At 51.0% G+C, this 23,207-nt stretch overlaps 1 protein-coding gene across 2 annotated transcripts in view; it reads right to left on the bottom strand.

Annotated features, from left to right (window-relative positions):
- RALGDS (ral guanine nucleotide dissociation stimulator) overlaps window positions 1-23,207 on the bottom strand; it is a 98,581-nt gene that overhangs the window by 69,681 nt on the left and 5,693 nt on the right. The window contains exon 1 of one of the 2 annotated variants that reach the window (XM_048822922.2): window positions 1,449-1,985. The exons of the other annotated variant lie outside the window; for it this stretch is intronic. Coding sequence (XP_048678879.1) covers window positions 1,449-1,544 — 96 coding nt within the window. The 5' untranslated portion in view covers window positions 1,545-1,985. Of the gene's footprint in view, window positions 1-1,448; window positions 1,986-23,207 lie in introns of those variants that run through there. 2 annotated transcript variants of the gene reach the window in all.

Raw genomic sequence — 23,207 nt, forward strand, 5'->3', positions numbered from 1 at the left:
CAAAGTGCTGAGCCCTGTAAGCAGCTGGCCCCCCACCTGCTGCACCTCCCCATACACAGCTTGGTTACCTAGCTCCAGCCAGCTGTGTGGCAGCCACCCAGGTATCCTCATTACCACAGCCACAGCAGCCAGCCAGCATCTCCTGGCCAAAGCCCTGGGGTGTATCTAATTGCAGATGCTGTGCAAGTCACTTTTTATTTATGGAGACACTTTCCCAGGCTGCTGAGCACGGCCTGTTGGGGGTTTCCCTCCCTGCTGGGACCGGAACCTGCCACATGGGCGTGTGGGGGAGGGGAGGCACAAGGTCCTTCTCCTTCTTTGTCTTTTTTGGGTCTCTTTAAAACCACCGCCACCACATGGGAATCACATCAATAAATATAATCACTCAATCAATAAGTGTGACGTCAACATCAATACGTTAATTGCACAACTGTCAAGAAATTCAGATGTAATGTCCCTGCAACAACCAAACTCCGCCTGCCCCCCTTGGATATACCCATGATGGGCGCAATTCTGCCCCCCGTGAAACCAGAAGAAGTTTTACCCCAGACACCAACAGGACCAGGACTGGGTACCATATGAACACCCAACATGCAGTATGAACAGGGAGACCAGATGCCACCTGCGTGCGTCTAAGCCTACGGAAAGAGGGGCAGTGATATTGGGTCGATGAGCAGTACAGCGTGTCACATGGCCCAGCGCTGTGTAATCAGGTCTGTAATGTATTCACACGTTGGGCAGAGTTAAGGTTGCTGAAGGAACCTTGCCTCTGAATTTCCTGGCATTGAATGCAGCATTGAGGAGGAGATTCCCAAATGCACCAGACAGGAATTTTGCACTTAATGGGCCAAATACCACTCTGAGTTGCTCCAGTGGGGTTTGCACTAGAGTAATAGAGAGCAGACTCTAGCTCAGAGTGAACTACTAAACAGCTGGAGAGTCAGTGATTGAAGGTGTAAAACAAAGCCTGTGCGGAAGGAGATTTAAGCTCTGTAGCGGAATGGTGCCTCTGAAATCCCACATCAGAACTGTCCTGCATTGACACAAGGCAACCCATATCAACAGGCTGCCCTGGGGTGACACAGAAATGGGGTTTCACTTGTTGTCCCACCTCACATGATAAACATCCTCTTTTGCTTTGACTGGTGAAATGCATTTAACTTTCTAGAAACGTTTCCCCCACCCTCTCCTCCCACATTTGGTCCCCTGGATTTTGGAAGAGCAAGAGACAGTCTGCCACAAAATACACCTCTGCAAAGGAGACAAACTGTTGCTCATGGAGATCACACCAGCCCTCAGCAGCTCTAACTTCACCAGAACTTCCCCGTTCCCAGGAATGCTGCTGGTTGGATGGGAGCGTGGGGATCAAAAACCCCTCCCGGCTCCTTATGCCCCATTCCCACCCCCTCGAGCAATACACCCCTTTTACTTGCTTTCTCTGTACTCACATCATCATCCTGGACGCTCAGGGGAATATCCAGCATGCACATCTGCATGGGCTGAACCAGAGCCTTCTGCACATTGAACAAAGGTTTTGCCTCCATCTTCGCAGCACTGGAAAGATTTCTCTCTCCCTCTTTTTCTCTCTCTTTCCTTCCAATTCTTAGACTAAGAGTAAGTCCAGCCCTGGAGATGAAGTAGATTGAAGCTCTCCCTTTGATCAGCTTTGCCAGTGCATCTTGCCAACAGCTGCTGCTTCTGCTGCACTAAGAGGTCTTATTTCCTTCCTTGCAAATCAAAGAGCCGCGGAGCCACACCAAGAGGCTTTCCGTGTGCGTGTGCAGCCAGCGATGTTCTCGAGATCTGAGAAACAGCCCTTCTCTGCAAGCGTGCCACAACGTGCTCCTTTCCCCAGCATCTCTTCCTCTCACTTGGTGTGATCTATGCTGCTAGCTCCTGCGGCCGCTTTGCACTGGCGCAGGGTTTCCAGCCTCATCTACATGCATGGCACTCGCAAACCCCTGTGCATTGTCTCCAAGCCACAACAGGTCCTGCCTGCTGTTGATTTCCTATTAGGATCGAACTGTGTCTGCTGTAGCTACAGCATTTCCCTGTGGTTGTTGTGTCAGGTAGGCAAGCTGTGTTGGAGGAATAGGTGTGTGGGGAGGGCAAACTTCAGCCTTTTCCTCCCCCTTTTCTTTCCTTTTTCCATCCCTCTCTTGTATAGTGTGAGGCACCATTTCAGACAAATGCTTCCCTATGCTCACAGGGGCACCAGGAGGCTCAAATAATTCATGCCCAGAGAGCGCTGGGGGTTCCTGTTATGGAAGAGCAGTGCATTGCTAAAACGGACCAGGTGAGATTCTCAATCATTTCATTCGTGAAAAGCTTTGCCCCATGGGCCAGGCAATGCCACCTATCAGGGAGCCTTGCCAGCCACGGAGTCCATTGCATTGTGCCTTGAGTTTGACATGGGGCTTTGCTGGAGGTATGTTCTGGGCATGGAGCATGTCCCCCCATAATGTCCATCAGCAGTGACTGGATCGGTGTCAGCGGGGAGCTCTCCCTCCACTAGGAGTTTAGTGTCCCTGCCTCCATGGGTCAATCTCCCCAGCAAACCCCGTCCCTAGGACCCTTCTGCTCACCTGCATTAGGAGCACACCTCTTGGGTGCAGAGGAGGAAATGAGAGACCTGCTGGGACAACTGCACTGGTCTCCAACATCTGGAGACTGGGGACCCAGTGAAACGAGGCTGCTGGTCACCATATGGATCCGTCACAGAACAGGGCCCCTGGGGTGTCTCCACCCAGTACTTGTGTCCTCCTGGCCTTTCCTGGTGGATGGGCACTGGCTGGAGAGAGGCTGCTCCCCAAGGAAGCATGGCTCTGCTGCTTTTGCCCTTTGCTCAGCTCTGCGCGGCTCAGCACCTCACCCTGCAGCAGAGCACCGGCTCCGGCCAGATGGCAAGGCCGCTTGGCGCCATGGCCCTTATCCCCACCAGGGCCTGAAATCAGGCCTGTCCTGTCTGGTGGAAATGGCTAGTCACAAAGGAGCAGGCCAGAGGGCTCAGGTAACTGGGCCCAGTGAGCAGACTGGAAGTGGCTGGAATCCCCTGGGTGCTCACTGCAGGGCTAGTTCTAGATTCCAACAGGTATGATTTCAAATGGCTCTGCCGGGTCCCTACTAATGAGAGCGACCCTCACAACCAGCCCCCTTCCAGGTAGTCTCTGTAGACAGGCCAACAGCGGAGTGGACAGGGAGTGTAAACTCCCATCTGCCGCATTGGTGGCAGAGAGCTGCCCTGTCTCGGCCCGCACTGACCCTCCTGGACCCTCACCCCGGCACCTGGCAGCTGTGCCAACTTGGGCACATAGAACATTTCGCCTTGGCTGTGCGGCGTGAGAGGCCTTTCAAAATCACACTGGGTATATTCACCAGGGGCTAAGGGAGCCCCTGCGCAGCTGGTTGTGGGGGCGCAGCATGATGGGGTGCAGTGAACGGGAACCCCTCGGCTCCGGGCACACACAAGGAGGCCTGAATCTCCACTGTCCCTGCTGTTCCACCTCCATCCGGCTGGCCTTGGCCACAGGGCCTGGCCTGGAGCACACGTGGATTTCCCGGGGAGCACAGGCAGGGACCTGTTGGGGTTTGCATTCCTCTGCCATTAGGTAACCGGCTGCTCAGCGTTCAGCCTCGGAGCCACTGCCGCTCTCTTCCTGCCCTCCTCCGACGTGGGCGCGTCACTCGCACACAAGCCAGAGCTGTCCAAGCCACTGGGCCCAGGCAGGCCTCACACATGCACAGCCTCATGGGGAAAAGCTACAGCCTCCTCTATGCCACTGCCTCTCAGGGCAGGGGGCCTGGCACGCTCCGTCAGCCCTGCTGAGATAGCCTGTCCCTGGGCACATGGGAGGGGACTTTCCCAGCCTCCTGCTGGAACTGTTCCCCAGGCTCCAGCTACCCGGAGCTGGGGGCTGTGCCTACTAGAGGCGATGCTGCCTCAGGCCCAGCAACATCCCTGTCTAGTAGCATAAACCAGGGCACAGCCGGGAGAGGCTGAGATCCAGAGTGTTCCCTCCATTACACTGTGGTAAATCTGCAGGGCCTCTGCTGAGCTCCGTGGGCCCAGGGTCTGCTACCCAGGGCCTGCACTCAGGGCGACAACCGAGAGGGTGGGGTTAAATACCACCTTTGTACCGCACAGTTGCCAAATTTCACACGGTAAATAAGCACCCCAACCTTCACAATAAGCCAAAAATCAAGCTAATCCCATTACAAAACGAGGCCAAAACAATCCAATCCCTAAGAACCCCAACACTCTAAGTGACTAGGCCCCCCAGCGTGCAGTCTGGGACTGTGGTGGGCCCGCTGTGCACCCCTGACTCTCTCCCCCCTTTGTCCCTGCTTGCCCCTTGCCCCTGCTTGCCAGGAGCCGATCAAAAAAAAAGAAGCAACGAGCTACAAGCCAAACAAGCAACAAGCCCAAAACTAGCCCACAAGTAACTCACAAGCCAATTAAGCCAAAACCAAGTCCAATTTCTGTGTTTTTTCTCCATGGGTTTGGCATGTCTGCCGCCCATGTTTTGGGCCTGTCCAGGGGCCTGCCTGGCTCTCGGACAGTTAGAGCAGCTCTGAGGTTGCTCTAATAGGAGCTCAGGCTGCCTATGGCTCATGGGCAGCTGAGAATAGCCAGAGCGTTCCAGCCACACCCTCTTCTTCTTTCTAACCATTCCCACTATGCCCCGATGCTGGGGACTGTGAGGGGACCAGTGTAGAACCCATATGTTCTTCCTACACCAGTCAGGATGGCTCCTACCCAAAGGCCACTTTATGCTTAGAAAAGCCCTTAAAGCAATGGGGAATCAGTCCTAAAGGACTGACCCCGGCATCGCTGATAGGGGAATTTGCCCCCAGCAGTGCCATGGGAGGGGCTCTTTCATAGGCTTTACCAGCTAGATGGCACTTAAAGCCTCCAGTGCGAACCAATACCTTCTGCTAGCACCCCTAAGAAAGGGGCCCTTAATGCACTCCATTAGTGCTGTGCAAGGCTCTACAAGAGGGTGGGGTGAGCAATTCCTCCCTGCCCCTGTGCTGATCAGCTCATGCTCTAAAGCAGGAGACCGGAGTCCTCTGTGTAGGATGGTCTATAAGGACCTTTAGTTCCCTTCCCCTGGGGTTCGAGCTCAAGTCCCAACTACATTTCCAGTGGTGGTAGGTGCAGGGGATCATGGTTTCAGACCCCGCTCTGAAGACCCAAGTTCAAATCCTGGCTCCAGTATACACAGCCCAGATCACACGACAAACCACAGTGGGACACATCCCTACAGTAACAAGCCAGGGGGCACAGCTTAGGCTCGCCATCAGACCACGCAATGAACCAGTGTATGTGGGCACTGGCAGAATTGACATCTGGAGAAGGAAAATGAGGTCAGGTTCAAGCCCTGAAGTCCCCTAGGAGTACAGTTCCCTGGCTCTTTCCCATGGAAGCCTCTGCAATTAATTAAGTGGCGATATGGAAACCGAGGCCCATTGTCCGCCTGGTGGATGGGTCTGTCCCCATCCCCGGTGGCAGCAAAAAGAGAAAAGCGACAGGGGTAATTGTCTCCAAGTCAGCACATGGCTGGCACAGGGCCAGTGGCTGCTCCGCAAGCCCCAGAGCTCAGTGACCTCTGCGTAGGGCAGCCATAAAGCTGTCAAAGAGGGGAAATAACCTCTCAGGGAGAGTCAGAAACCATGCAAAAGACTTTGAAAGAAAAACAAAACATTAGGTCCCCTGGACTGGCCCAAGGGAAAGGCTGGTGCCACTTGCAACGGAGGAGCATGGGCAGCAAGAGATTGGGGGGCTACACAGGGCAGGCGCACCTGGAACAAGTAGCAGCTGGATCTGGTGGAAAGGTGGCTGAAGGGAAAGATAAGGGTTTGCTCTGCCAGGGAGGCACCAGCAGAGGCCCAGCAGTGGGGCTCCAGGCTATTACTCCTTTGCATTCACAACGTTCATAGCCCCCCATCCTACATTCTGCTCCATGTCCCTAGACGACAGGCAGCAGTTCTCACCCGTGATGGACTCCCAGACTTAAGCCAACCCTGCTGTTGCTGACAGCGTCTTAAAACTAGAGCTCTGAGACTGCTGGTCAGGAAGGTGACGGGCTTTATATGATCTCCAGAGGAGAATCCACCGACCACGATCCCAACATGCACTGGGTTCAGGGTAAAACCTGGGGTGGATTCTTTGGGGGAATCAGGCTCTTCCTTGGTCCCCATCAGGTATCTGAAGTCGTTGCCAGGACACCACAAGCTTCTCCATCCACAAAGGATGTTTCATTCCCCTTCAGTGTTCTCCCAACAGCTCTGGTAGGATGGGGAAACTAGTGACCCTATCCCAGGAGCTTTGAAGAATGGCTTCATCAGGGATCTTCAACAGGAGTGGAATGCAGAGATTGCCCTTGCTCTTGACAAGCCAGCCACTTTCCACAAGGATCCCCAGGGACTTGGGCATATGGCCAAAATTCCACCTCGTCAATTTTGCACAGGAGCTTGGGGTTGATTGTTTCCTGCAGGTCCAGCCAGGCAGCTGGCAACCATTGTTGGGAAAACGCCGCTTTCCAGTAAAGGTCTCGTCAGGAAAGGAATGACTCCAGGGAAGTTCATTAGGGATTCCTACGCAGGTCCCCGCGGGCTCTGACTGGTCCACCACTGCCCTAATGGATAGACAGCTGCCTGTCTGGGACATGCACCTCTCCCAACACAGGGTGGTTTTTAACCCTCAAGGTCCTTTATGAAAATGCTCCCAGGTTTTCGGCTGTGAGACTGATTGCCCAGCAGATCCCTGCAGACTGTAAGGAAAAGGCTGCTGTGTGAGGTTTGCTCATCATCAGTTCAACTTAGGGTACTGAAGCTAGCATTTGTAAACCAAAAGGCCTTGTATACACTGAAATTTTAGCCACTGGTGTAGTTGCGATGGTGCAAACCCAAAGCATAGACACCATTTACAAAGACCTGGCACAGATTTGTACCGAGTGACTTAAAAATGCAGCATAGGCAAGACCTTAGGGGAGTAGACAGCTCACAGGAGACAGTGTTCACCAAGGGTTGCACAATCTGACCTGAAGGTTTTACAAGTCAAACATCAAAGACTCCATGCTATTAAAGAAATCCCATAAAGACAATGGAAAGTTTGCTTTCCAAAGGAAATCACAACCCCGTGAGCTGTCTGCAACCCAAACGTAGCAGCATCCTGCTCACACAGGAGAATGTGAAATTCAGGAGAAACACCTTGAAATGGACCCTTTTGTTTTCACTGCCCCAAGCTGATAGAAATGTAAATAGGAAATAAAACAGTCTGAGGAATGAAAAGTAAATAAGGTTTCCAAGAAGTTCTTCCCCTTTGATACCCAGCAGTAACAGAGGGAGGAAATCTGGTTTTATAAACACAGAAATCTTATCCTCACAGAGTCCCTCTACAGAATCCCCCTGGGTGGGACTAGCAAAGAGCCTAAGGGCCAGATTTACAAAGGTATTTAGGCACCTAGTCAGATTCACAAATGTGCCCATGGAGGTCAGGTGCCTAAGTCCCATTCAAAGTCAACGGAAGTTAGGCATCTAATTCACTTAGGCACTTTTGTCAATCCCACTTGATGCCTATCTGCATCTTTAGGCACCTAAGATACATTTGGCAGTCTGGCCCTAAGGCACATAAGAACAGAAGCTGCACTGACTTCCAGTCCCTGAATGGCGAAGAAGCATTTTGAACATTCCACCCTCATTCCCATCAAAGCTTATTTCTGCCACAGGATCTCCATACACCTGGCTACTTCTGTTCCTTGCGTTCACTTTCCTTCTGCAGTGGAGCCAGTCAGGAAAAGCCCAGTGTTGCTGCCAGCTGCCCTGAAGATGAGGATGTGGATTAGTTGACATGCTCTCCGTCTTCAACCAGAGAGTTCAACTCCTAATAAATTCCACTGCCTGAACTGTCTCCCAAGTCCACGGAATGCCATGGACTCCCATCACTCTGCAAACTCCCTTGCTCCCCAGAAGAGACAGGCATGTGAAATTCATTTGCAATCAAGACCTTATGAAGCGCCTTTTAATAAATTCAGAGCGCCAATTAGCAATGCAAACTGAACAGCTAACGAGCATTAAAAGGGAAAACCAATTAGTTTTCACGGGATTCCTCCACGCCTTTAACACTTGATGTATTTTGATTTTTAAGCTCCTGTGTGGGTTGGAATTTCACACCAGGACCTGAACGTAGCGGAGATCCCAGTCGCTATCGTTACTTAATTCCAAATAGAAAATGAGCTGTTGGTTTTGCTCACCATCAATCAAACAGGTATCTAGGATATGGCAGAGCCGGGCTCTGTCTCCATGGAGACGACCATATGCAACAACCACCTAACCGATGGAGCAAAAAAAAAAAAAAAAATCAGATACAGATGCATCTCAAGCAGCCTGTTTTGTTTGGGGCGGGAGGAGAGGGGAACAAAGGGGGTGTTTTTAGGAAATGGCACCAAAATAGCAGAGGGGCTGCTTCTTACACCGGGTCAGGAGGGAATGGCAGTTATCTATGAACGTCATTTCTGCTTCTAAACACATCTTCATTCATCAGTTAAAAAAAAAAAAAGAAGAAGCTTTGTTGCTTGCAATCCAACTGCCTTATTCAACGCTAAAGTGCTTTCTCCAGCTGAAATAAATCCCCCAGGAGTTGGTAACATTGAGCTGTCATGAAGGGTATTTCATCTGGAGGAGACGGGGGGTGATCTTTACTTGGGGTTTCTATGGTTACAAAATTTATTGAGTTTCCATAGAAAACCCCCTGCTTCTGAAGAGCATGTGATCTGCCAGAGGCCATTTCCGTAGCCAGTTCTGCTGGACACCCTGGGTTTCTGGGTGCGGTGACAGACAGAGGTACAGGTCGTAATCAGCGTCCGCTTCAACAGCAAGATGGGGTCGAGTGATAGAGACCTGATGAATGTCACACCACAGAACACAGCACACACACTGCACAGAGGCATGGATGCACATGTCCTGTGCATCCATCCAGTCACCCCCACAACAGCCCACCATATGCATGAAGACAGACCCCACAAATATGCATACGAGCTGCATGCATGCGCTAATAAATACCTCCACATTTCTTTGATAAATACAGCTGCCCCATCCCATCACTCACCCTGGCTCCCCAGGTATTAAAAACCAAAAACACGTGGCAAACCGGAGCCCTTCTGCAGCTGCAGGGATAGGTAGAAACACAAAGGCCACTCTGCAGGTGATACGATCCCTGTTATGTCCCTTGCCCTCTATTACTGCCCAGGTGTGGTGCCTTATCAGTGTGATTGAGTCAGTTCTACAGAATATCGTCTGTATTTGTTGTTGGCTTCCCTGGACATGGACAGTCATGGAAACTGGACCTCCATCCCCCACCGAGCACTGCCTACAACAGGATGTTGTCGGTGAGTGACTCACTTCTGGATGGGGACACAGCATCTGTCTAACAGCTGTTCTTTAACGGCCACGCCTCCCAAATGACATCTGTCGTCTTTTCCCCTCCAGCGCTGGTGTTTTGCCCACACTCCCTGACAACGCTGCCTAGCCTCACCCAGACACGCCTAGCATTGATCTTGAGTCACATGGGGCACTGAAAGGGTGTCAGCCAAGGGAGGGGTTGGAAACTGAGCAATCTATTTTGCTGTTTACCTGGAAACCAGCTGTCTGCCCACATGATACAAAGGTATCCGCTATTCACTATGCTACCAGCCAGCTTACCACCAACCCGGCACAGAGCAAGGGTGGAAGCAGATGGATTTTTGACTGCATAGTGGGGACGGAGATGACGAGTCAGTCCTGAGTCTGCCACATGATGGGACATAGCCTCTCGTTTCCAGAGCTCAGAGGGCTGGGAAGGGGCTAGCCTGGTGGGGCCAACAGCTGGGAAGCAGAATGGTGTATCCAGTGGGGCAGGAGGTAGTTCTGAGCCATTGTGGGAGGCGGAGAAAAGGTGCAGCTTGCGGTTTCGTGACTCTCTAGAGCCGTTTGTTTTGGGTCACTGTACTCCCTTGAGTTCATCACTCCCACCCCTGCACCCCCCATAACTTAAACCCATCATTTCCCTCCCCCCCCCATGGCAGATTCATCTTAAAAACTCAACCCCCTGTTTTCTCAGCTATAGGGCAGCCTGTGCCCTGCATTAGGGGTCTGTGAGCTTCCCCCCTCCCCCGCCATCTAGACTGGCAAAAGTAGAGACCCTACAGATGGGATATAGATGGGATTTACTGCCACATTAGGTTTGTTTTTCATACTCCCTCTCCCCCACCCCAGGCTCTCCTAAGCTTTGACACGATCGAGAGAGAGAGAGAGAGAGAGAGAGAGAGAGAGAGAGAGAGAGTGTGTGTGTGTGTGTGTGTGTGTGTGTGTCAAGGTGTCAGACCTGCAGTGTTTGGGTTTGGTATTAGGTCACAGGGGTGGGCCTGTCCTAGCTGGCCCCGGTGACTCAGACTCTCCCCTCCCCGTGCGCACACACACACATGCTCACACACACACACACACACACATGCTCACATACACACACACTATTCCATCTAGGTGAGACAGCAGCAGCTGTCAGAGAGGAATCCCCTGTCAAGAGCGGGGAGCATTCCTGAGCCGGGTATGAACACCATTCCAGAGGCCTGCATCATTCCTGACTAATCCCGCCCAGCCAAGGGGAGTAACACCAGTGCGAGCTCCCTGGCCCCCCACTGCCTCCCCCCCCACTGCTGCGATAGAGCAGTGTGCCAGCTGGCTCCACTCTGACCAGCTTGCTTCATCAGATGGCTGCACTGCATATGAGTACACCAACCCTGCCGCAACCTTAGCAGCGCCCTCTGCAGTGTGCTAGGCCAGTGGGGCTCACTGTCATTTCTGCCCCGGATTAACCTCCGGGCCTCCTGCCTCACCATCTTTCCAGCGGAGGACTTCTGGAGATGCTGTAAAGTCTGCCACCGGCATTCCTTTTATCAACCAGAAGGGGTGCTACTGAGCAACAAAAGGCACGTCCCACCACCACAGCTGGGCTGTCTCCCCAGCACTCCCAGCCCTTCCCAGTAAATCCCAGCAAAGGAATCCTGTTTAGATTCTTCCCCATCCAAAAATGGCATTCCCATGCATCCAGAAGGAGCAAAGGGTGGGTAATAGCAGCAAGAGGCTGCTTCCCACCATATGCAGCCCCCTTGCCCCTCTAGCCAGCCTATCTCCCCCTCTCTGCGTCTCGTTAACACTTCCCTGAAGGCATCGTTCCTGGGGAATGGCGGGAGGGGAGGTTTGAGAAATAAGAGGCATTTCTCAGGCACACATGAGAGTCTAGGCACCCGGGGAGCACATGGACAGCTCCATCAGAACCACTTTGATCTGCTTCCCCATTGTGCTCTCACAGGGGACAGGTCACCTCATTAGGGCCTGATGAGGTAGAGAAGCTGAGCGGCTATGAAGCAGGTGATTAGCCCCTAGGGAGGGCAAAGCTTGATGCATTTGAAACTCCCAAGAGCCAGGAAAGGACCTTTCTCTGGGGCAGATGGAGAGAAGAGGGGCCCATTTCAAAACCAGGCACCCATGTGACACAGGCGTGCACAAGAACCAAGGCCACTGTGAGCAGAAGCTATGCAGTTGAACGTGCAAAACAGACAGCTACACGTGCAGTGCCCTGCTTGGGCCCAAGCTGGAGCAGAGAGGGGTAAAGCAACAGCTCTGAAGGCCCCACCCAAGGCAGCCCCCCTCATCCCCAACACACCACCCAGCCAACCCCAAGCCTGCAGGAGCTGCAGGGCCCAGAAGCCAGCCTGGCTGCAGGTGAGGCTCTGGCTGCCTTGTCTGGAGAATCCACAGGTGCCCTGGGGCTGGCAGAAATGACGACACAAGCAAGCTGCGGCCATCTCGACAGTTACCAATTATCTGCAAGGGCCTTAGAGACAGGATTCCTCGGATGTCCAGGGAACCTGCACGCCTGGGTGATGCAGTCAGAACCCCAGCAGGGCAGGGTGCTTCCCCGTGTGCGAGCACACATGTAAACAGGTGTCCACCAGAGAGTGCGTGTGTGCACACAAAGGAGAGTGCTCTGTGCAGGAAGGGCTCCTCTCCTCACAGCAGAAGCACCCACAAACTCACAGGTGTTAGGCATGGCCAGGCCTAGGATCCTCCTTCCCTCCCAGTCAGCGCAGGATTATTCCCGTCAGCACAGAGCTGCCTTCTCCAGGGCTTACTGAGGAGGCTTCTACCGCCTCCCTCTGGAGACCATTCCACAGCCCAGCCCATCACACCGGAGGACTGGAAGTGTTTCCTGATACTAATACTCCTTTTCTTAATTTCATCTCATAACTCCTAGTTCTACCCCCTTGCTCCACCCTTCATAGCCCTACTCCTTCCTGGGTGCTTTACAGCCTCCAGTTATCAGCAGCCCATTCCCACCCCCCCACCCTCTTCGTTTGACAGGTGGGGAAAGTGAGGCACACAGAGGCTAAGTGACTTGCCCAGGGACTACACAGCGAGTCTGTGGCAGAGCAGGAATTGAACCTGGGTCTCCCATGGCCCAGACTAGCATGCAAACCACTGGATCATCCTTCCTCTCCTGGATGGATCAATAGAAGGGGCAATATGTATGCATAGAGACGTATATACCTCTGTATGTGGTAAGCACGTATGGAGCTCTTTTTCCTTGCCTTCTCATTTCTGAGCCCTTAGGACACACTCAGGTCACATTTTCAAACTTTTCTCCACAGCCACGTGAGCAAGACACTTTTTAAAAATGAAAGCAGAGATTCTCATAGAAACCTTGTCTCCAGGGGCTGGGGCTCAAAGCAAATATTGTGACATTTGACAGCACTACAACAATTTAAATAGACAAAAGCCAGGAGATCCTACAGGCAGGGAACTGCGGCACAAAGCGATGATGTGCTGTGCCTGGAGCCACACAGGAAGGCCGTCCTTCCTCTCAGTGCTTGCTTTGCAGGTTTGGCCTTTTCTACAGATTTCCATTTGACAGGTGATCCATTCTTTTACCATCTCTGCTTCGGGCGGTGGGTGGGTGGATGGAAAGTGTGTATCATAGAGACAGATTCTTTGAGCGGGTCCATTTTCTACTGAGAATTTCCTTTGTGATGCGCACAAAAATTTAGGCCCTCAACATCTTCCCACCCCTTACCGTGACAAAGAGCTGCCCAATATTGCTGGAGCCAATCCCTCAGCAGCGTGGGAAGCTGATCCCTTCTGCAGACCTTTCCCTTTTCCAAGTTGGCTCAGCCGCACCCAGGGACCAGAGAGAGAAAGTCACTTTAGTTTGCATCTCTTCCTTTCCCCTCGCAGTCTGGCTTTAGTCCTGCACTCTCGCTCGGAGGGAGGGGAGGCAGGGGAAGGGCATAGTGGGGCAGGAGGGCTGTCTGCTTTGGTGGACACAATCCAGGTGTTGCAAAGGTCCTGCCCTGACCTCCTTGAGGGCTGGTGTCAAATATCAGTTCTCCCAGGCCTGGCCCCACCTCTGGAGCACAGTAGTTCAGCCTACCACAGAGAAGACTGGATCCCTGCCAGGTTCCCAACAAAAGCCAGTTCTGCAGCCACTCACAGATTTGGGACTGAGCTGGTTTGCGTCAAATAGCTCTGTTCAGTAATTGCACTAGCAGGGGGCCCTCTGCAAAGCTACCACTCAGTCGAGGGAGGCTGGCTCCAGATGCTTTATAAACCAACAGAGAGAAGGGGAAGCCCTCCTGTGAGATGGGGCTGCTGCTCATTTACCAGGCCTGGCAGGAAGATTCCCCTGGCCCAAAGAAAACAGGTGCCTTGGCTCCCTGGACTTCAGCACCAAGTGAGGAAGCCACTGCAGTGACTGTATGAAATGCATGGAAGCTTCTGCCCTTGGTGCATTCTGAGAACAACGACCCTATGTGGTTGGCACTTGTTGGGAGCAGGGGCTGACGCATTGCATTGTGGGACTGGGCTGGGAAGGCTGCCTCAGGCGGTCCCGTCCACACAGAGGCCAGCCTGAGCAAGAGCCATCATCCCAGGCATTGCAGCCAACTGGGACCACCCACCAGGCAGAACCCCATTGGCAGCTGTTGTGGGTGGACACACACAAGCTCTTACCATCTAGGTTTAACACCAGCCCTCAGAGGGCTTGAGCAGCAGGGTAAAGGATGCAGGGACCCGGTTCAGACAGCTGCCTACCTGCCCATCCGCACAGGCTCCCCTGTGCCAGCTCTCTCCGCTCTGGGTCTTCCACTGCCATAACCTGAGTCAGGTAGGAGGCTTGGAGCCACCTAGTGGCAGACCATTGTAACTGACATTAAGCTCAGGCCTGGGGCTGAGCATTGATTTCTGTTGCTTACCGACAGGAAAGCTTTATAATCCTATTAACTAAACACACTTTCAAAGAGCATTGGAATGAGGATGGAGCAAAGGGGGGTTATGTAAATAGCAGAGTGTTACAAAGCCCCGGAACACGGCCTGTTGGCTTTATCCAAGGCCGGGTGAATTCCCAAAAGCGGAGAAACAGTGGGTGTAGCTGCAGGTGCAACTGTCTCTTGTAACCCCTCCCCCCTCCCACAAAGATACTGGGTTCTCCTGGGGAGCACATGCTTAGGCCTTCAAATCACTAACCCTGATGGGGGAGGCAGCTGTTAGTCCCCGACCGGGCCAGTGGAATTTATGCTCCCAAAGATTCCAATACAGTTGGTTAAAACATTGTGCAACTAGGTGATAATATGTGTCACTTTATTATGAAAGCGGCCATTTTTCCATGAGATTTAAAGTGCATAGCACCACCTAATACAGAGTAAAATCTCTAACATCCCATGCATTTAAGCTCTCAATAGCGCTGTCCAGTTTTGCATCGTCTTATACCCTGCCACAGAGATTCTGTACACACTTGCACCTGAGTTTATTCACAGATTCATAGAGCCCCTGCTGCAATCCTCAGAGGGCTCTCTGAGTTACAAACTACAAGAGCCTGAACCCAGTCAGTAAGAACCCTTTGCACAAGGGCTAGTCACATATGTAAGAGCGTTTAGGAATGGGTCCATACCCAGTGGAACACAGTGGAATTCCTTCACTTCATGCCCTACTGAAATGCAGCCACTTTTCTGAGGCGATAGGAAAGCTGGTCAAAGAGTTTCCCTATGCTGATTTGACAACAGCTAAATGTTTTGCAGGAACATGGAGATTCCCACAGAAAATCTCAAAAGGCTGAAAAGATTCATCATGATAAAGGACAAAACATTTTGTGACTTTTATTTATCAGTGGAAAGGAAGTATTTTTAGATATTTCATTTTTCAAAAAATTCTGAGATTTCGGGACAAAACCAAATTTCGGAATTTCCTGCAGGACTCAATTCTGTTTTGCAGCCAGGTCTAAGCAGGCGCGAGGCAGAGGAGATACAAAGCCACTGCAGTCGCACCAGCAGCTCTACACAGGAGCTTGAGGGACAAGGAGCGAAGGAAAATCCTGTATCCTAGTGAGCCAACAAGGAAACGTTGCTAGGCAACACGGGATGACTGGGATTTGGCCAAGCCACTGGGGCTCGGGCCCAACTCTTCTGAAGAATGCCACTGGAGGAGTTTTAATAATGGCAGGCAATCCAAATGTCAGGCTGGTGCCTAATACCAACGACAGCATTTCCCACATCACAGCACACCCACAGACCCCCCCTTTAGTCATTCTCTTACGCTGGGCAACTGCCAGGCCTCATATTTTCCCAGCTTGGATTATGAATATGGATGCTTAAGCTGTTCTCTTTTTGCACCTCACTGGCACGAGTGGGATTGGCATTCCAATCACTCCCATATACTCCCAAAGGGGCTAGTGCCCGATGGGCTAGTCCCACTGAAAGGGGCTCTTTCCCCCTATTTGAATCTGCTCTCAAGAACACTGGCTGCATCCACATAACTCAGAGCATGTGGCCTTACTCACCAACAGCAGATCAAGGCAGGGCGCCATGAACCCGTGGGATCCAGGCTCTGCACTCAGAGGGTGCGGCAGGTGAAGAGGCAGAGTACAAAGGTTCAAGCTGCTGCTGGGTTGGGGATCCTCCTCTGGGATAGAAGAGCAGGAGGAAGACAAGTGGGAGGAATGGTCTGTCCAGTCAGATCTGGATCCCACTTAGCCTTTGGGATGAAGCATGCCTAGTGGTTAGAGCACAGGGCTGAGTCAGGACATGTGAGATCTGCTCCCTGCTCTGCCATTGGCTCACTGTGGGACTAGGGTGAGTTGCCGCATCACTCTGTGCCTCAGTTTCCCCGAGGGCAGAATGGGAATGGTGATACCGACAGACCTTGCGGGGCACTGCTGTTGTTTGTAAAGTGCTCCTAACGGAGAAGGGCAGAGTCTTATTATTAATCTGTCTCTTGTCACAAGAATCTGGCCTCCCTGAGGGGAGTGACCCAGTCTTGGCCCACATGGGGTAGAGTTGTGACCATCCGGCCTGTGCTGAGACTGGGCTACAGAGCCACAGGAACTGGAGTACACCGATCACAACGCAGCACAGCTCACTCCAGCCTTGTTATTTCAGTGCCCCTGAGGACAGCGCGGCTGACAGGAACTCCCGCCCCATCGCCATGGAAATGTGGAAGCCTGCTGGGACTCTGAACCACTGCCAAGCAGAACAGGCCCCGCTGCTCCAGAGCGCTTGGCCGGGTAACAGACTCACGACCTTTCCATCTCCTGTTGGCCCAAAGGGCCCAGTGCAGCACTCGGAGGCCCCTCTGCTATGGGATTAGCGCTCGCCAAGCCACTGAAGCCACACGACAGCAGGGAGAAACACCTTCTCCCTTAGCAAGGGCCTTCCCGCTGCCCTAGGTTTCGTCTCACATTACGCCTCCTGGCAGACTTGTCTGCTCTGTCCTTCCCCATCTGTCCGCTCAGCACCTCAGTGCAGCTGGGCTAGGTCACCACACGGCTCGACCAGGGTACTTCAATCCTGCCCTGCAGCACCCCGGCTCCTCCGGTCCTCGGACCCGCGCCCACCGCACACACAGAGAAAGCCCTGCAATTCTGACCACAAACCCGCGGAGCTCTTCCAGCCCGGGGATTCCTCATAGCCAGGGTGGATAAAAATCAATGATTTTTAAAAAATAAATTTCAAAAAAATCGGATTTTTTTAATTTAAATTGGATTTTTTTGATAAAATGTTTTTTGAGGAAAAACCTATCTAAAGATAGTTTTAATTAAGATACATTATCGTTCAAAAATATCTCATCATGGAACAAGGATTATAAATTCTAATTCTATAGTATGAGACAATATATTCATGTAATGTTTAAGAAAAGTTTTGTAAATGAGTTCCAATAGTTCATGGATTAGGGACCCAATCTTATGGGGTTCCAGGGGCTTCTGTATAGAAAGATTAACCTATATAATCTATTTATCCAATGCTCAGTCTAGAAGATACCATCAGAGATGCTTAGTTTTACAGTTCTCAAACTGTGAATATGTGTCTCCAGAGACAACATGCTTGTTAACAGCAAAAATGTTTTTAAATAAATCAATAATATATAGAGGAAAGAAATAACAGACCTCAACCCTATTGTCCCTCTGCAAATTTGTGTACACAGAGTCAATCCCTTACCTCTCTCTAAAAGTGCAAAGTTTCAAAAAGTTCAATGAATAGAAGATTGTTAGGGGCGGAATAGATCTGGACAAGGAGAAGTTTGGAGATAAATGTGGGAAGGGAGGGACAGGCAGTAGAAACAAAAGTGAGAAGCATATTCCCGCAGTCTTGAGGTCTTTCTGAGTGTAGCCTTCATTGATTTGAGATCTACCATACCATTCTCTCACTAGAAGGGAAAACCTATAATGGCAGCAGGCCGTAAAAGAGACCCAGTTTGGAAATAAGAGCCATTCAAGAAATATATGTTTGCTGATGATGTTTTAAAGAAAGTCACACCAGTGAACTCGTGGAAGTCACTTAAGCACTAGGATTCAAAGACTGTTGAAGCGATAATCTCACTTTTACCAGCAGTAGCTTCTTCTGCTGGTGTGGAAAGAATATTTTCTTCCTTTGGATTAATTCATTCCAAATTGAGAAATCGTTTGGGACCTGAAAAAGCAGGAAAGCTTGGTTTTCTTTTCCAGATTGTGAACAAACAGGAAAATGAAGGTGAAGACAACTGAGTTAGCTGCAGAAGCCATTATTTTAAGTTTCTCATGTTGACCTGGCTGATATAGTTAATTTAATTTTGTTTTGTTTTTTAAATATTTAATTTAACTATTTTAGTTAAAAACAATTTTAACAAAAACAAACCTGATTTTTAAAAACTTGAATGTTTAACTAAATTCAAAAATTCATATGTTTGTTTTGTTAAAATATTATATGTTTGCTGTTGAAGAAAAAAATCCAGAAAACATAACGTTGTTTTAGTTAAACAAAACAATTTAAATGTTTGTCTGGTGATGTTCTCCGACTAATAAAGCATGGCAAGAAAATCCTCCAAATGTTAATGATTAACCTGTTGAATTGGAGCTAGTTCACCGCCCAATGACTTCATAAATATCTGCTTCAATTACCTTTGGTAAATGAAATAACCAAACAATCATTCATTTTCTGATATAGCTGTAAAACTAATCTGAAAAGTTTTCAAAATAAATCACTTTAAAAATGTTTAGTGTTTACCTTTTAAAAATGAAACCTACATCTATCGCTGAGTTGTGAAGAATTATGTATTAATGTTATAACAACCAACAAGAATGCACTTTAATGTAGAAATCCATGATTAAATCGAGTCTTCCTGACTAGTGATTTAAATCATGATTTAAATCAATTTGATTTAAATAAAATCCACCCTGCCCATAGCTCTGCCAACGCACCACTGTCCCAACTGGAAGCCTTCCCGTCCCCTGGTATTCCAGCTCAGGGCTCCTCACGCACAACTCTGCCAATGTTCCTTAACCCGAACCTGGTGCACCCTCTGCTATTCTTGTCTAATGAGCCCCGCCAAGGGACCTCAGTCCTGACTCTCAGCCTCTGCTGCTGTTCCAGCTCTGGGACCCTCCATTGACCTTTTACACCCAGCTATTCCAGCCCTGGCCTTTGCCTGATCCCCAAGCGTCAAACCACCCTTTCCTGGAGGAACCAGACAGAGGCTGAGCCGTCGGCCAAAATCCCGTTCACTCAAAGCCATTCTCGGAGCCAGGTCTCCATAACCCAATGCGTCAGAGAGCATCCTCTGGATGGGCCATTTCCTTCTTTCTCAGGGAAGAAGCCAGAGTTTGCTGTGCCGGCCTTTCACTGACTTGCAATCATAGGTTCCTTCCCAAATTCCTGTCACAATTATTTACACTAGTCAAGTCTCCAGCCAGCACTCCTCACTGCTGCACTGGGAGGCTGGAAACACAGGCCACACGGGCCTATGAGCACAGAACATGCTGCAGAGCGGCTGCTTTGCTCCCATGGCAGTAAACACATGGCAGGAAATCTGGCATCAGATGGCAGCAGTGAGGCCAGGAATGCACAACAGGACGGAACCTGGAGGCCTTCACAGGGGTCCAAAACAATCCCCCCAGGCACAGCGAGACACCCCTGCACTCCCCACCCCTATGCATCCTCGGGTGCAAAGCTGATGGGCAGGCCGACCCATTCTCTTTCTACAGGACGACTTGGCAAGTGCCAATGTGTCGGATGCAACCTTTACAGAGTTCATGTCCTGTCTAAAAAAGGGGCGGGGCATTTTTAGCTGAGGCAGGGCGGGGTGGGAGGTGGGGAAGCTTTGGAGGAAGGGGAGAAAAGGAATATCAGGTTCTCACCATCCTGAGAAACCGGCGAGGGGCAGAGACAGAGATGGCTGTTATGGAACCACATATGTCAACACAAAGGGATAATAATAGCTAGCATGAGCCTTGGGGGAGGCTGTGCCCGGCTCACGGCGCCTTACGTCAAATCCCGACACAGAGTGTCCCCTGGACAGTTCCCTCCAGAAGTTTAAGCACCACTCACCCCCATTCCTCCTGTCTTCACCACCTCCTCACGCTCTTTGATGGGGAAGCTCAGGAAGGCTTGGAATCCAGGTTGGGAAGAGCAACCCAGAGCTCTACCACCAAGCCCCAGAACCTCTCTGAAGCTCCCGAGGCTCCAGCAGTGGGCTGGATGTCCCTCAGGTACAGGGTCCCACGTGGCCTCAGCTTCCAGTCATGGCTAGAAGCCAGGGTGAGGGCCAGGGGAGAGGGTTGGCCGATCGTGTCAGAACCTCAGACAATTTGGCTCTGTAATGGGCGTGTGTTTAGGTTGGTTCCAATTTCACCCCTGGGTGCTTTCCCTCATCCTTCACCTTCTCTGTCTCACAGCCTCTCCCCTTAATTATCCCCCTGAAGACACTTCTCTCTAGGCAACATAATGAAGGTTGTTATCCTGCTTGGGACAGACTGTTCAATAGAAACAAGGCCCATCTCACTGCCATCCCACCCCCGCCCTCCATTGCAGACGTCTGCCAGCCCGGGGCTCAGAAAGAAAAGTCTGGCACAGAAACCCAACATCCCATCTCTGTCCAGCTCAGTCATGCTCCAAGGAGACAGCAACAGAGGAGGAGCCAGAGACCATAAATTTGTCAGGGCACTACAATGATCTCCTGAATGGATGAACTCCCGCTGTCTGCACCAGGCCTCCAGGGAGCAGGAGCTCTGTCTTGGAAGCCTGTGATCAACGACATGCAGTCACCAGGCAGCCCTTGACGTCAGCTCGTGTCTACAAACATGTTCTTTGACTGATGGCCAAAGCGCGCAAAGCAGGGACACAAAAGAATGTGGAGAACAGAACATCCGATACAAAGGAGAAAGCCAGTTCGATGGACGTTAGACAACTGATTCTGCAGCCCTCCTGGGATGAATGCACAGTCATTCTCAGGCTGCATTTCGAGCTAACAGGGCCCAGAGAAGTCACTCAATCAGTGGCACAGATCCCTGGGGAACACCAAACCTGCGATCCCACCACAGACCTGATGGGAATTCATCCGGTGATACTGACCGGGGCTGAGCCGGTCAGACATTCCCAGCCACAGCTAACCCAGCAACAATCAAATGTCAGTAATAGAACAAAGGGCCCCAGCAAGGTCCAGGCCGCTCTCCCTGCTGTTGCCCATTAGGTCATTTGATAAGCAGTGATGGCAGGGAATGGCTCCATGCAGAGAGGATCTGGGCATGTGGTAAATTCAGTGCACTTAGCACATTAATGGCTGGCAGCTGAAATTTTTTATAGCAGCCTCTGCCGAAAGCCAAGAGCACGAAGTGCCCTCCTCATTGCTGGGGCCTCTTCACCCTGATCTCTTTAGCCACCTTGTAGGGCAGGTCAGTTTCCTTCCAGGCATCACAGAACACTGGACTGGGAATCAACAGACCGGGATTCCAGTCCCAGCGTTGCCACTGACCTGCTGTGTGACCTTCAGCATGTCATGTGACCTCTCTGTGCCTCCACTTCCCTTCCTGACCTTCGTCTTGTCCGTTTAGATTGAAGCTCTTTGAGGCAGGGACCATCTCACTATGTGTATGTGCGGTGCCCAGCACAACGGGCCATGCTCTCAGTTGGACAATACTGAAATACAAATTAATAATCAACCATCAGCTGAGAGCCCTTATGTCCCATCTATGCTACAGCCACCGGAGTTAAGCCATCGGTCCCTAATATCAGCTTCCTCTCACACAAGCAAGAGCAGAGCACGTTCTATCACGGTTCAGCCAAAAGCACCCGCTGACGCGAATACCAGCAGCACAGGGGCTTAGATCTAGACAGCAGACAAAGGCAAAGGCGTTTCATGCAGCTCCAGCCCCAGTGAGGAGTACGTTCTGTATGGTAAGCTTTGTGTCAGGTTCCCATAAAAATGCACCACTTTGCCCCCAATCATCTGAACCTCAGAAGAAAGCAGTGGGATACTAAGGTGATGAGGGCCTCAGTATCTGAGTACTTATACGGCCTCGTCACCGTAGTAACAGAGGGCCGCATTCTGAGATTTGTGCCCTGGAAGGACCTCAGATGGGTGCAGGTGAACAGTGCATTTTAAATAAGAGATGGCTGGGACACCTTGTGTAGCTCTCTCCTGTCACTGGATGTGTCCTATCAGCATTAGCAGCGGGATCTACACACACCCCCAGAGAAGAATAAATCCCGCACATGTGAGGGAGAACTCTCAACGCAAGGGCAGGCTGTTCCCTTGACAATATCCCAATCCCTCTATCACTTGGGCTGGGGACGGGTTCTAACTCCAGGCCCCAGATATGTAGGGACAGGAGCCACCATCCTGGGTCTGTTCTCCGCTCCACCAAGCCTGCGTCTCCGCATCCCCCTCTGTAAGATGGGGATAACAATACAGTCCAACCTCACAGGGATGCAAGACATAAATGCTCGTGAAGCACGGGGAGATGCATTGAGGGAAGGGGGCAGAGAGGGCAAAGGATTATTCTGATGGGTTGAAGTGTCCTTGAGGAAAAGAGGTGATCCCTGTGTGCTGCTCCTTACATGCTGGTTTTCATACAGTTCTCTTCTATATTCCAGCCACAGCAGCAGGGCCCCCATGGGCCCCCAGCTTCATGTGCCAAATGAAGGCTTGGTTTGGCTTTTCCTAATAAAATGGAAGATCGGTCTCAGGGGTGGCAGAGATGCATGCTGTGCTCACTCATGAAACAGCAGAGTCTCTGCATCACAGCACCCATTACTGAGATCCTGGGAGACAGGATTCAAGTGGAAATAATCCCAACAAAATGCGGAAGAGCGCTTTGGTTATTGACAGGTTTCAGAGTAGCAGCCGTGTTAGTCTGTATTCGCAAAAAGAAAAGGAGTACTTGTGGCACCTTAGAGACTAACCAATTTATTTGAGCATGAGCTTTCGTGAGCTACAGCTCACTTCACTTTTTGGTTATTGAGATAACCACGCTGGGTACATTCCAACTCCAGTCAGTCTGCTCTGCCTTCCTAAACTCTCTGAAATGTAACCCTTGGGTTCTGGGATGTTCACCCAGTTGTGCCAACTGGTCTCCAGCATGGGTGAGTTTGGTACATTCCACATACCTAAGCCCTCCTTGCAGTTTTATGGCATAGAGGATACTTCTTCACTTCCTGTCCTAAACTGGGGTAGTGTGGTAGTTAAACAGTTGCCAGGCCCCATCCCAGAAGTTGCTGCGTTTCAGGGCTGGGTGAAGTAACTTCTGTGCATAGTTTATTATGCACTCTGTGGTCATTCGGTCAGAAAGGTACTTATGGCCTGATCCAAAACCCATCAAAGTCAATGGAAAGGTTCTCACCAAAGTGAGTGGGCTTCGGATCAAGACCTCTATA

The sequence above is a fragment of the Caretta caretta genome, chromosome 16, assembly GCF_965140235.1.
Source record: "Caretta caretta isolate rCarCar2 chromosome 16, rCarCar1.hap1, whole genome shotgun sequence".
Taxonomy (NCBI): Eukaryota; Metazoa; Chordata; order Testudines; family Cheloniidae; genus Caretta; species Caretta caretta.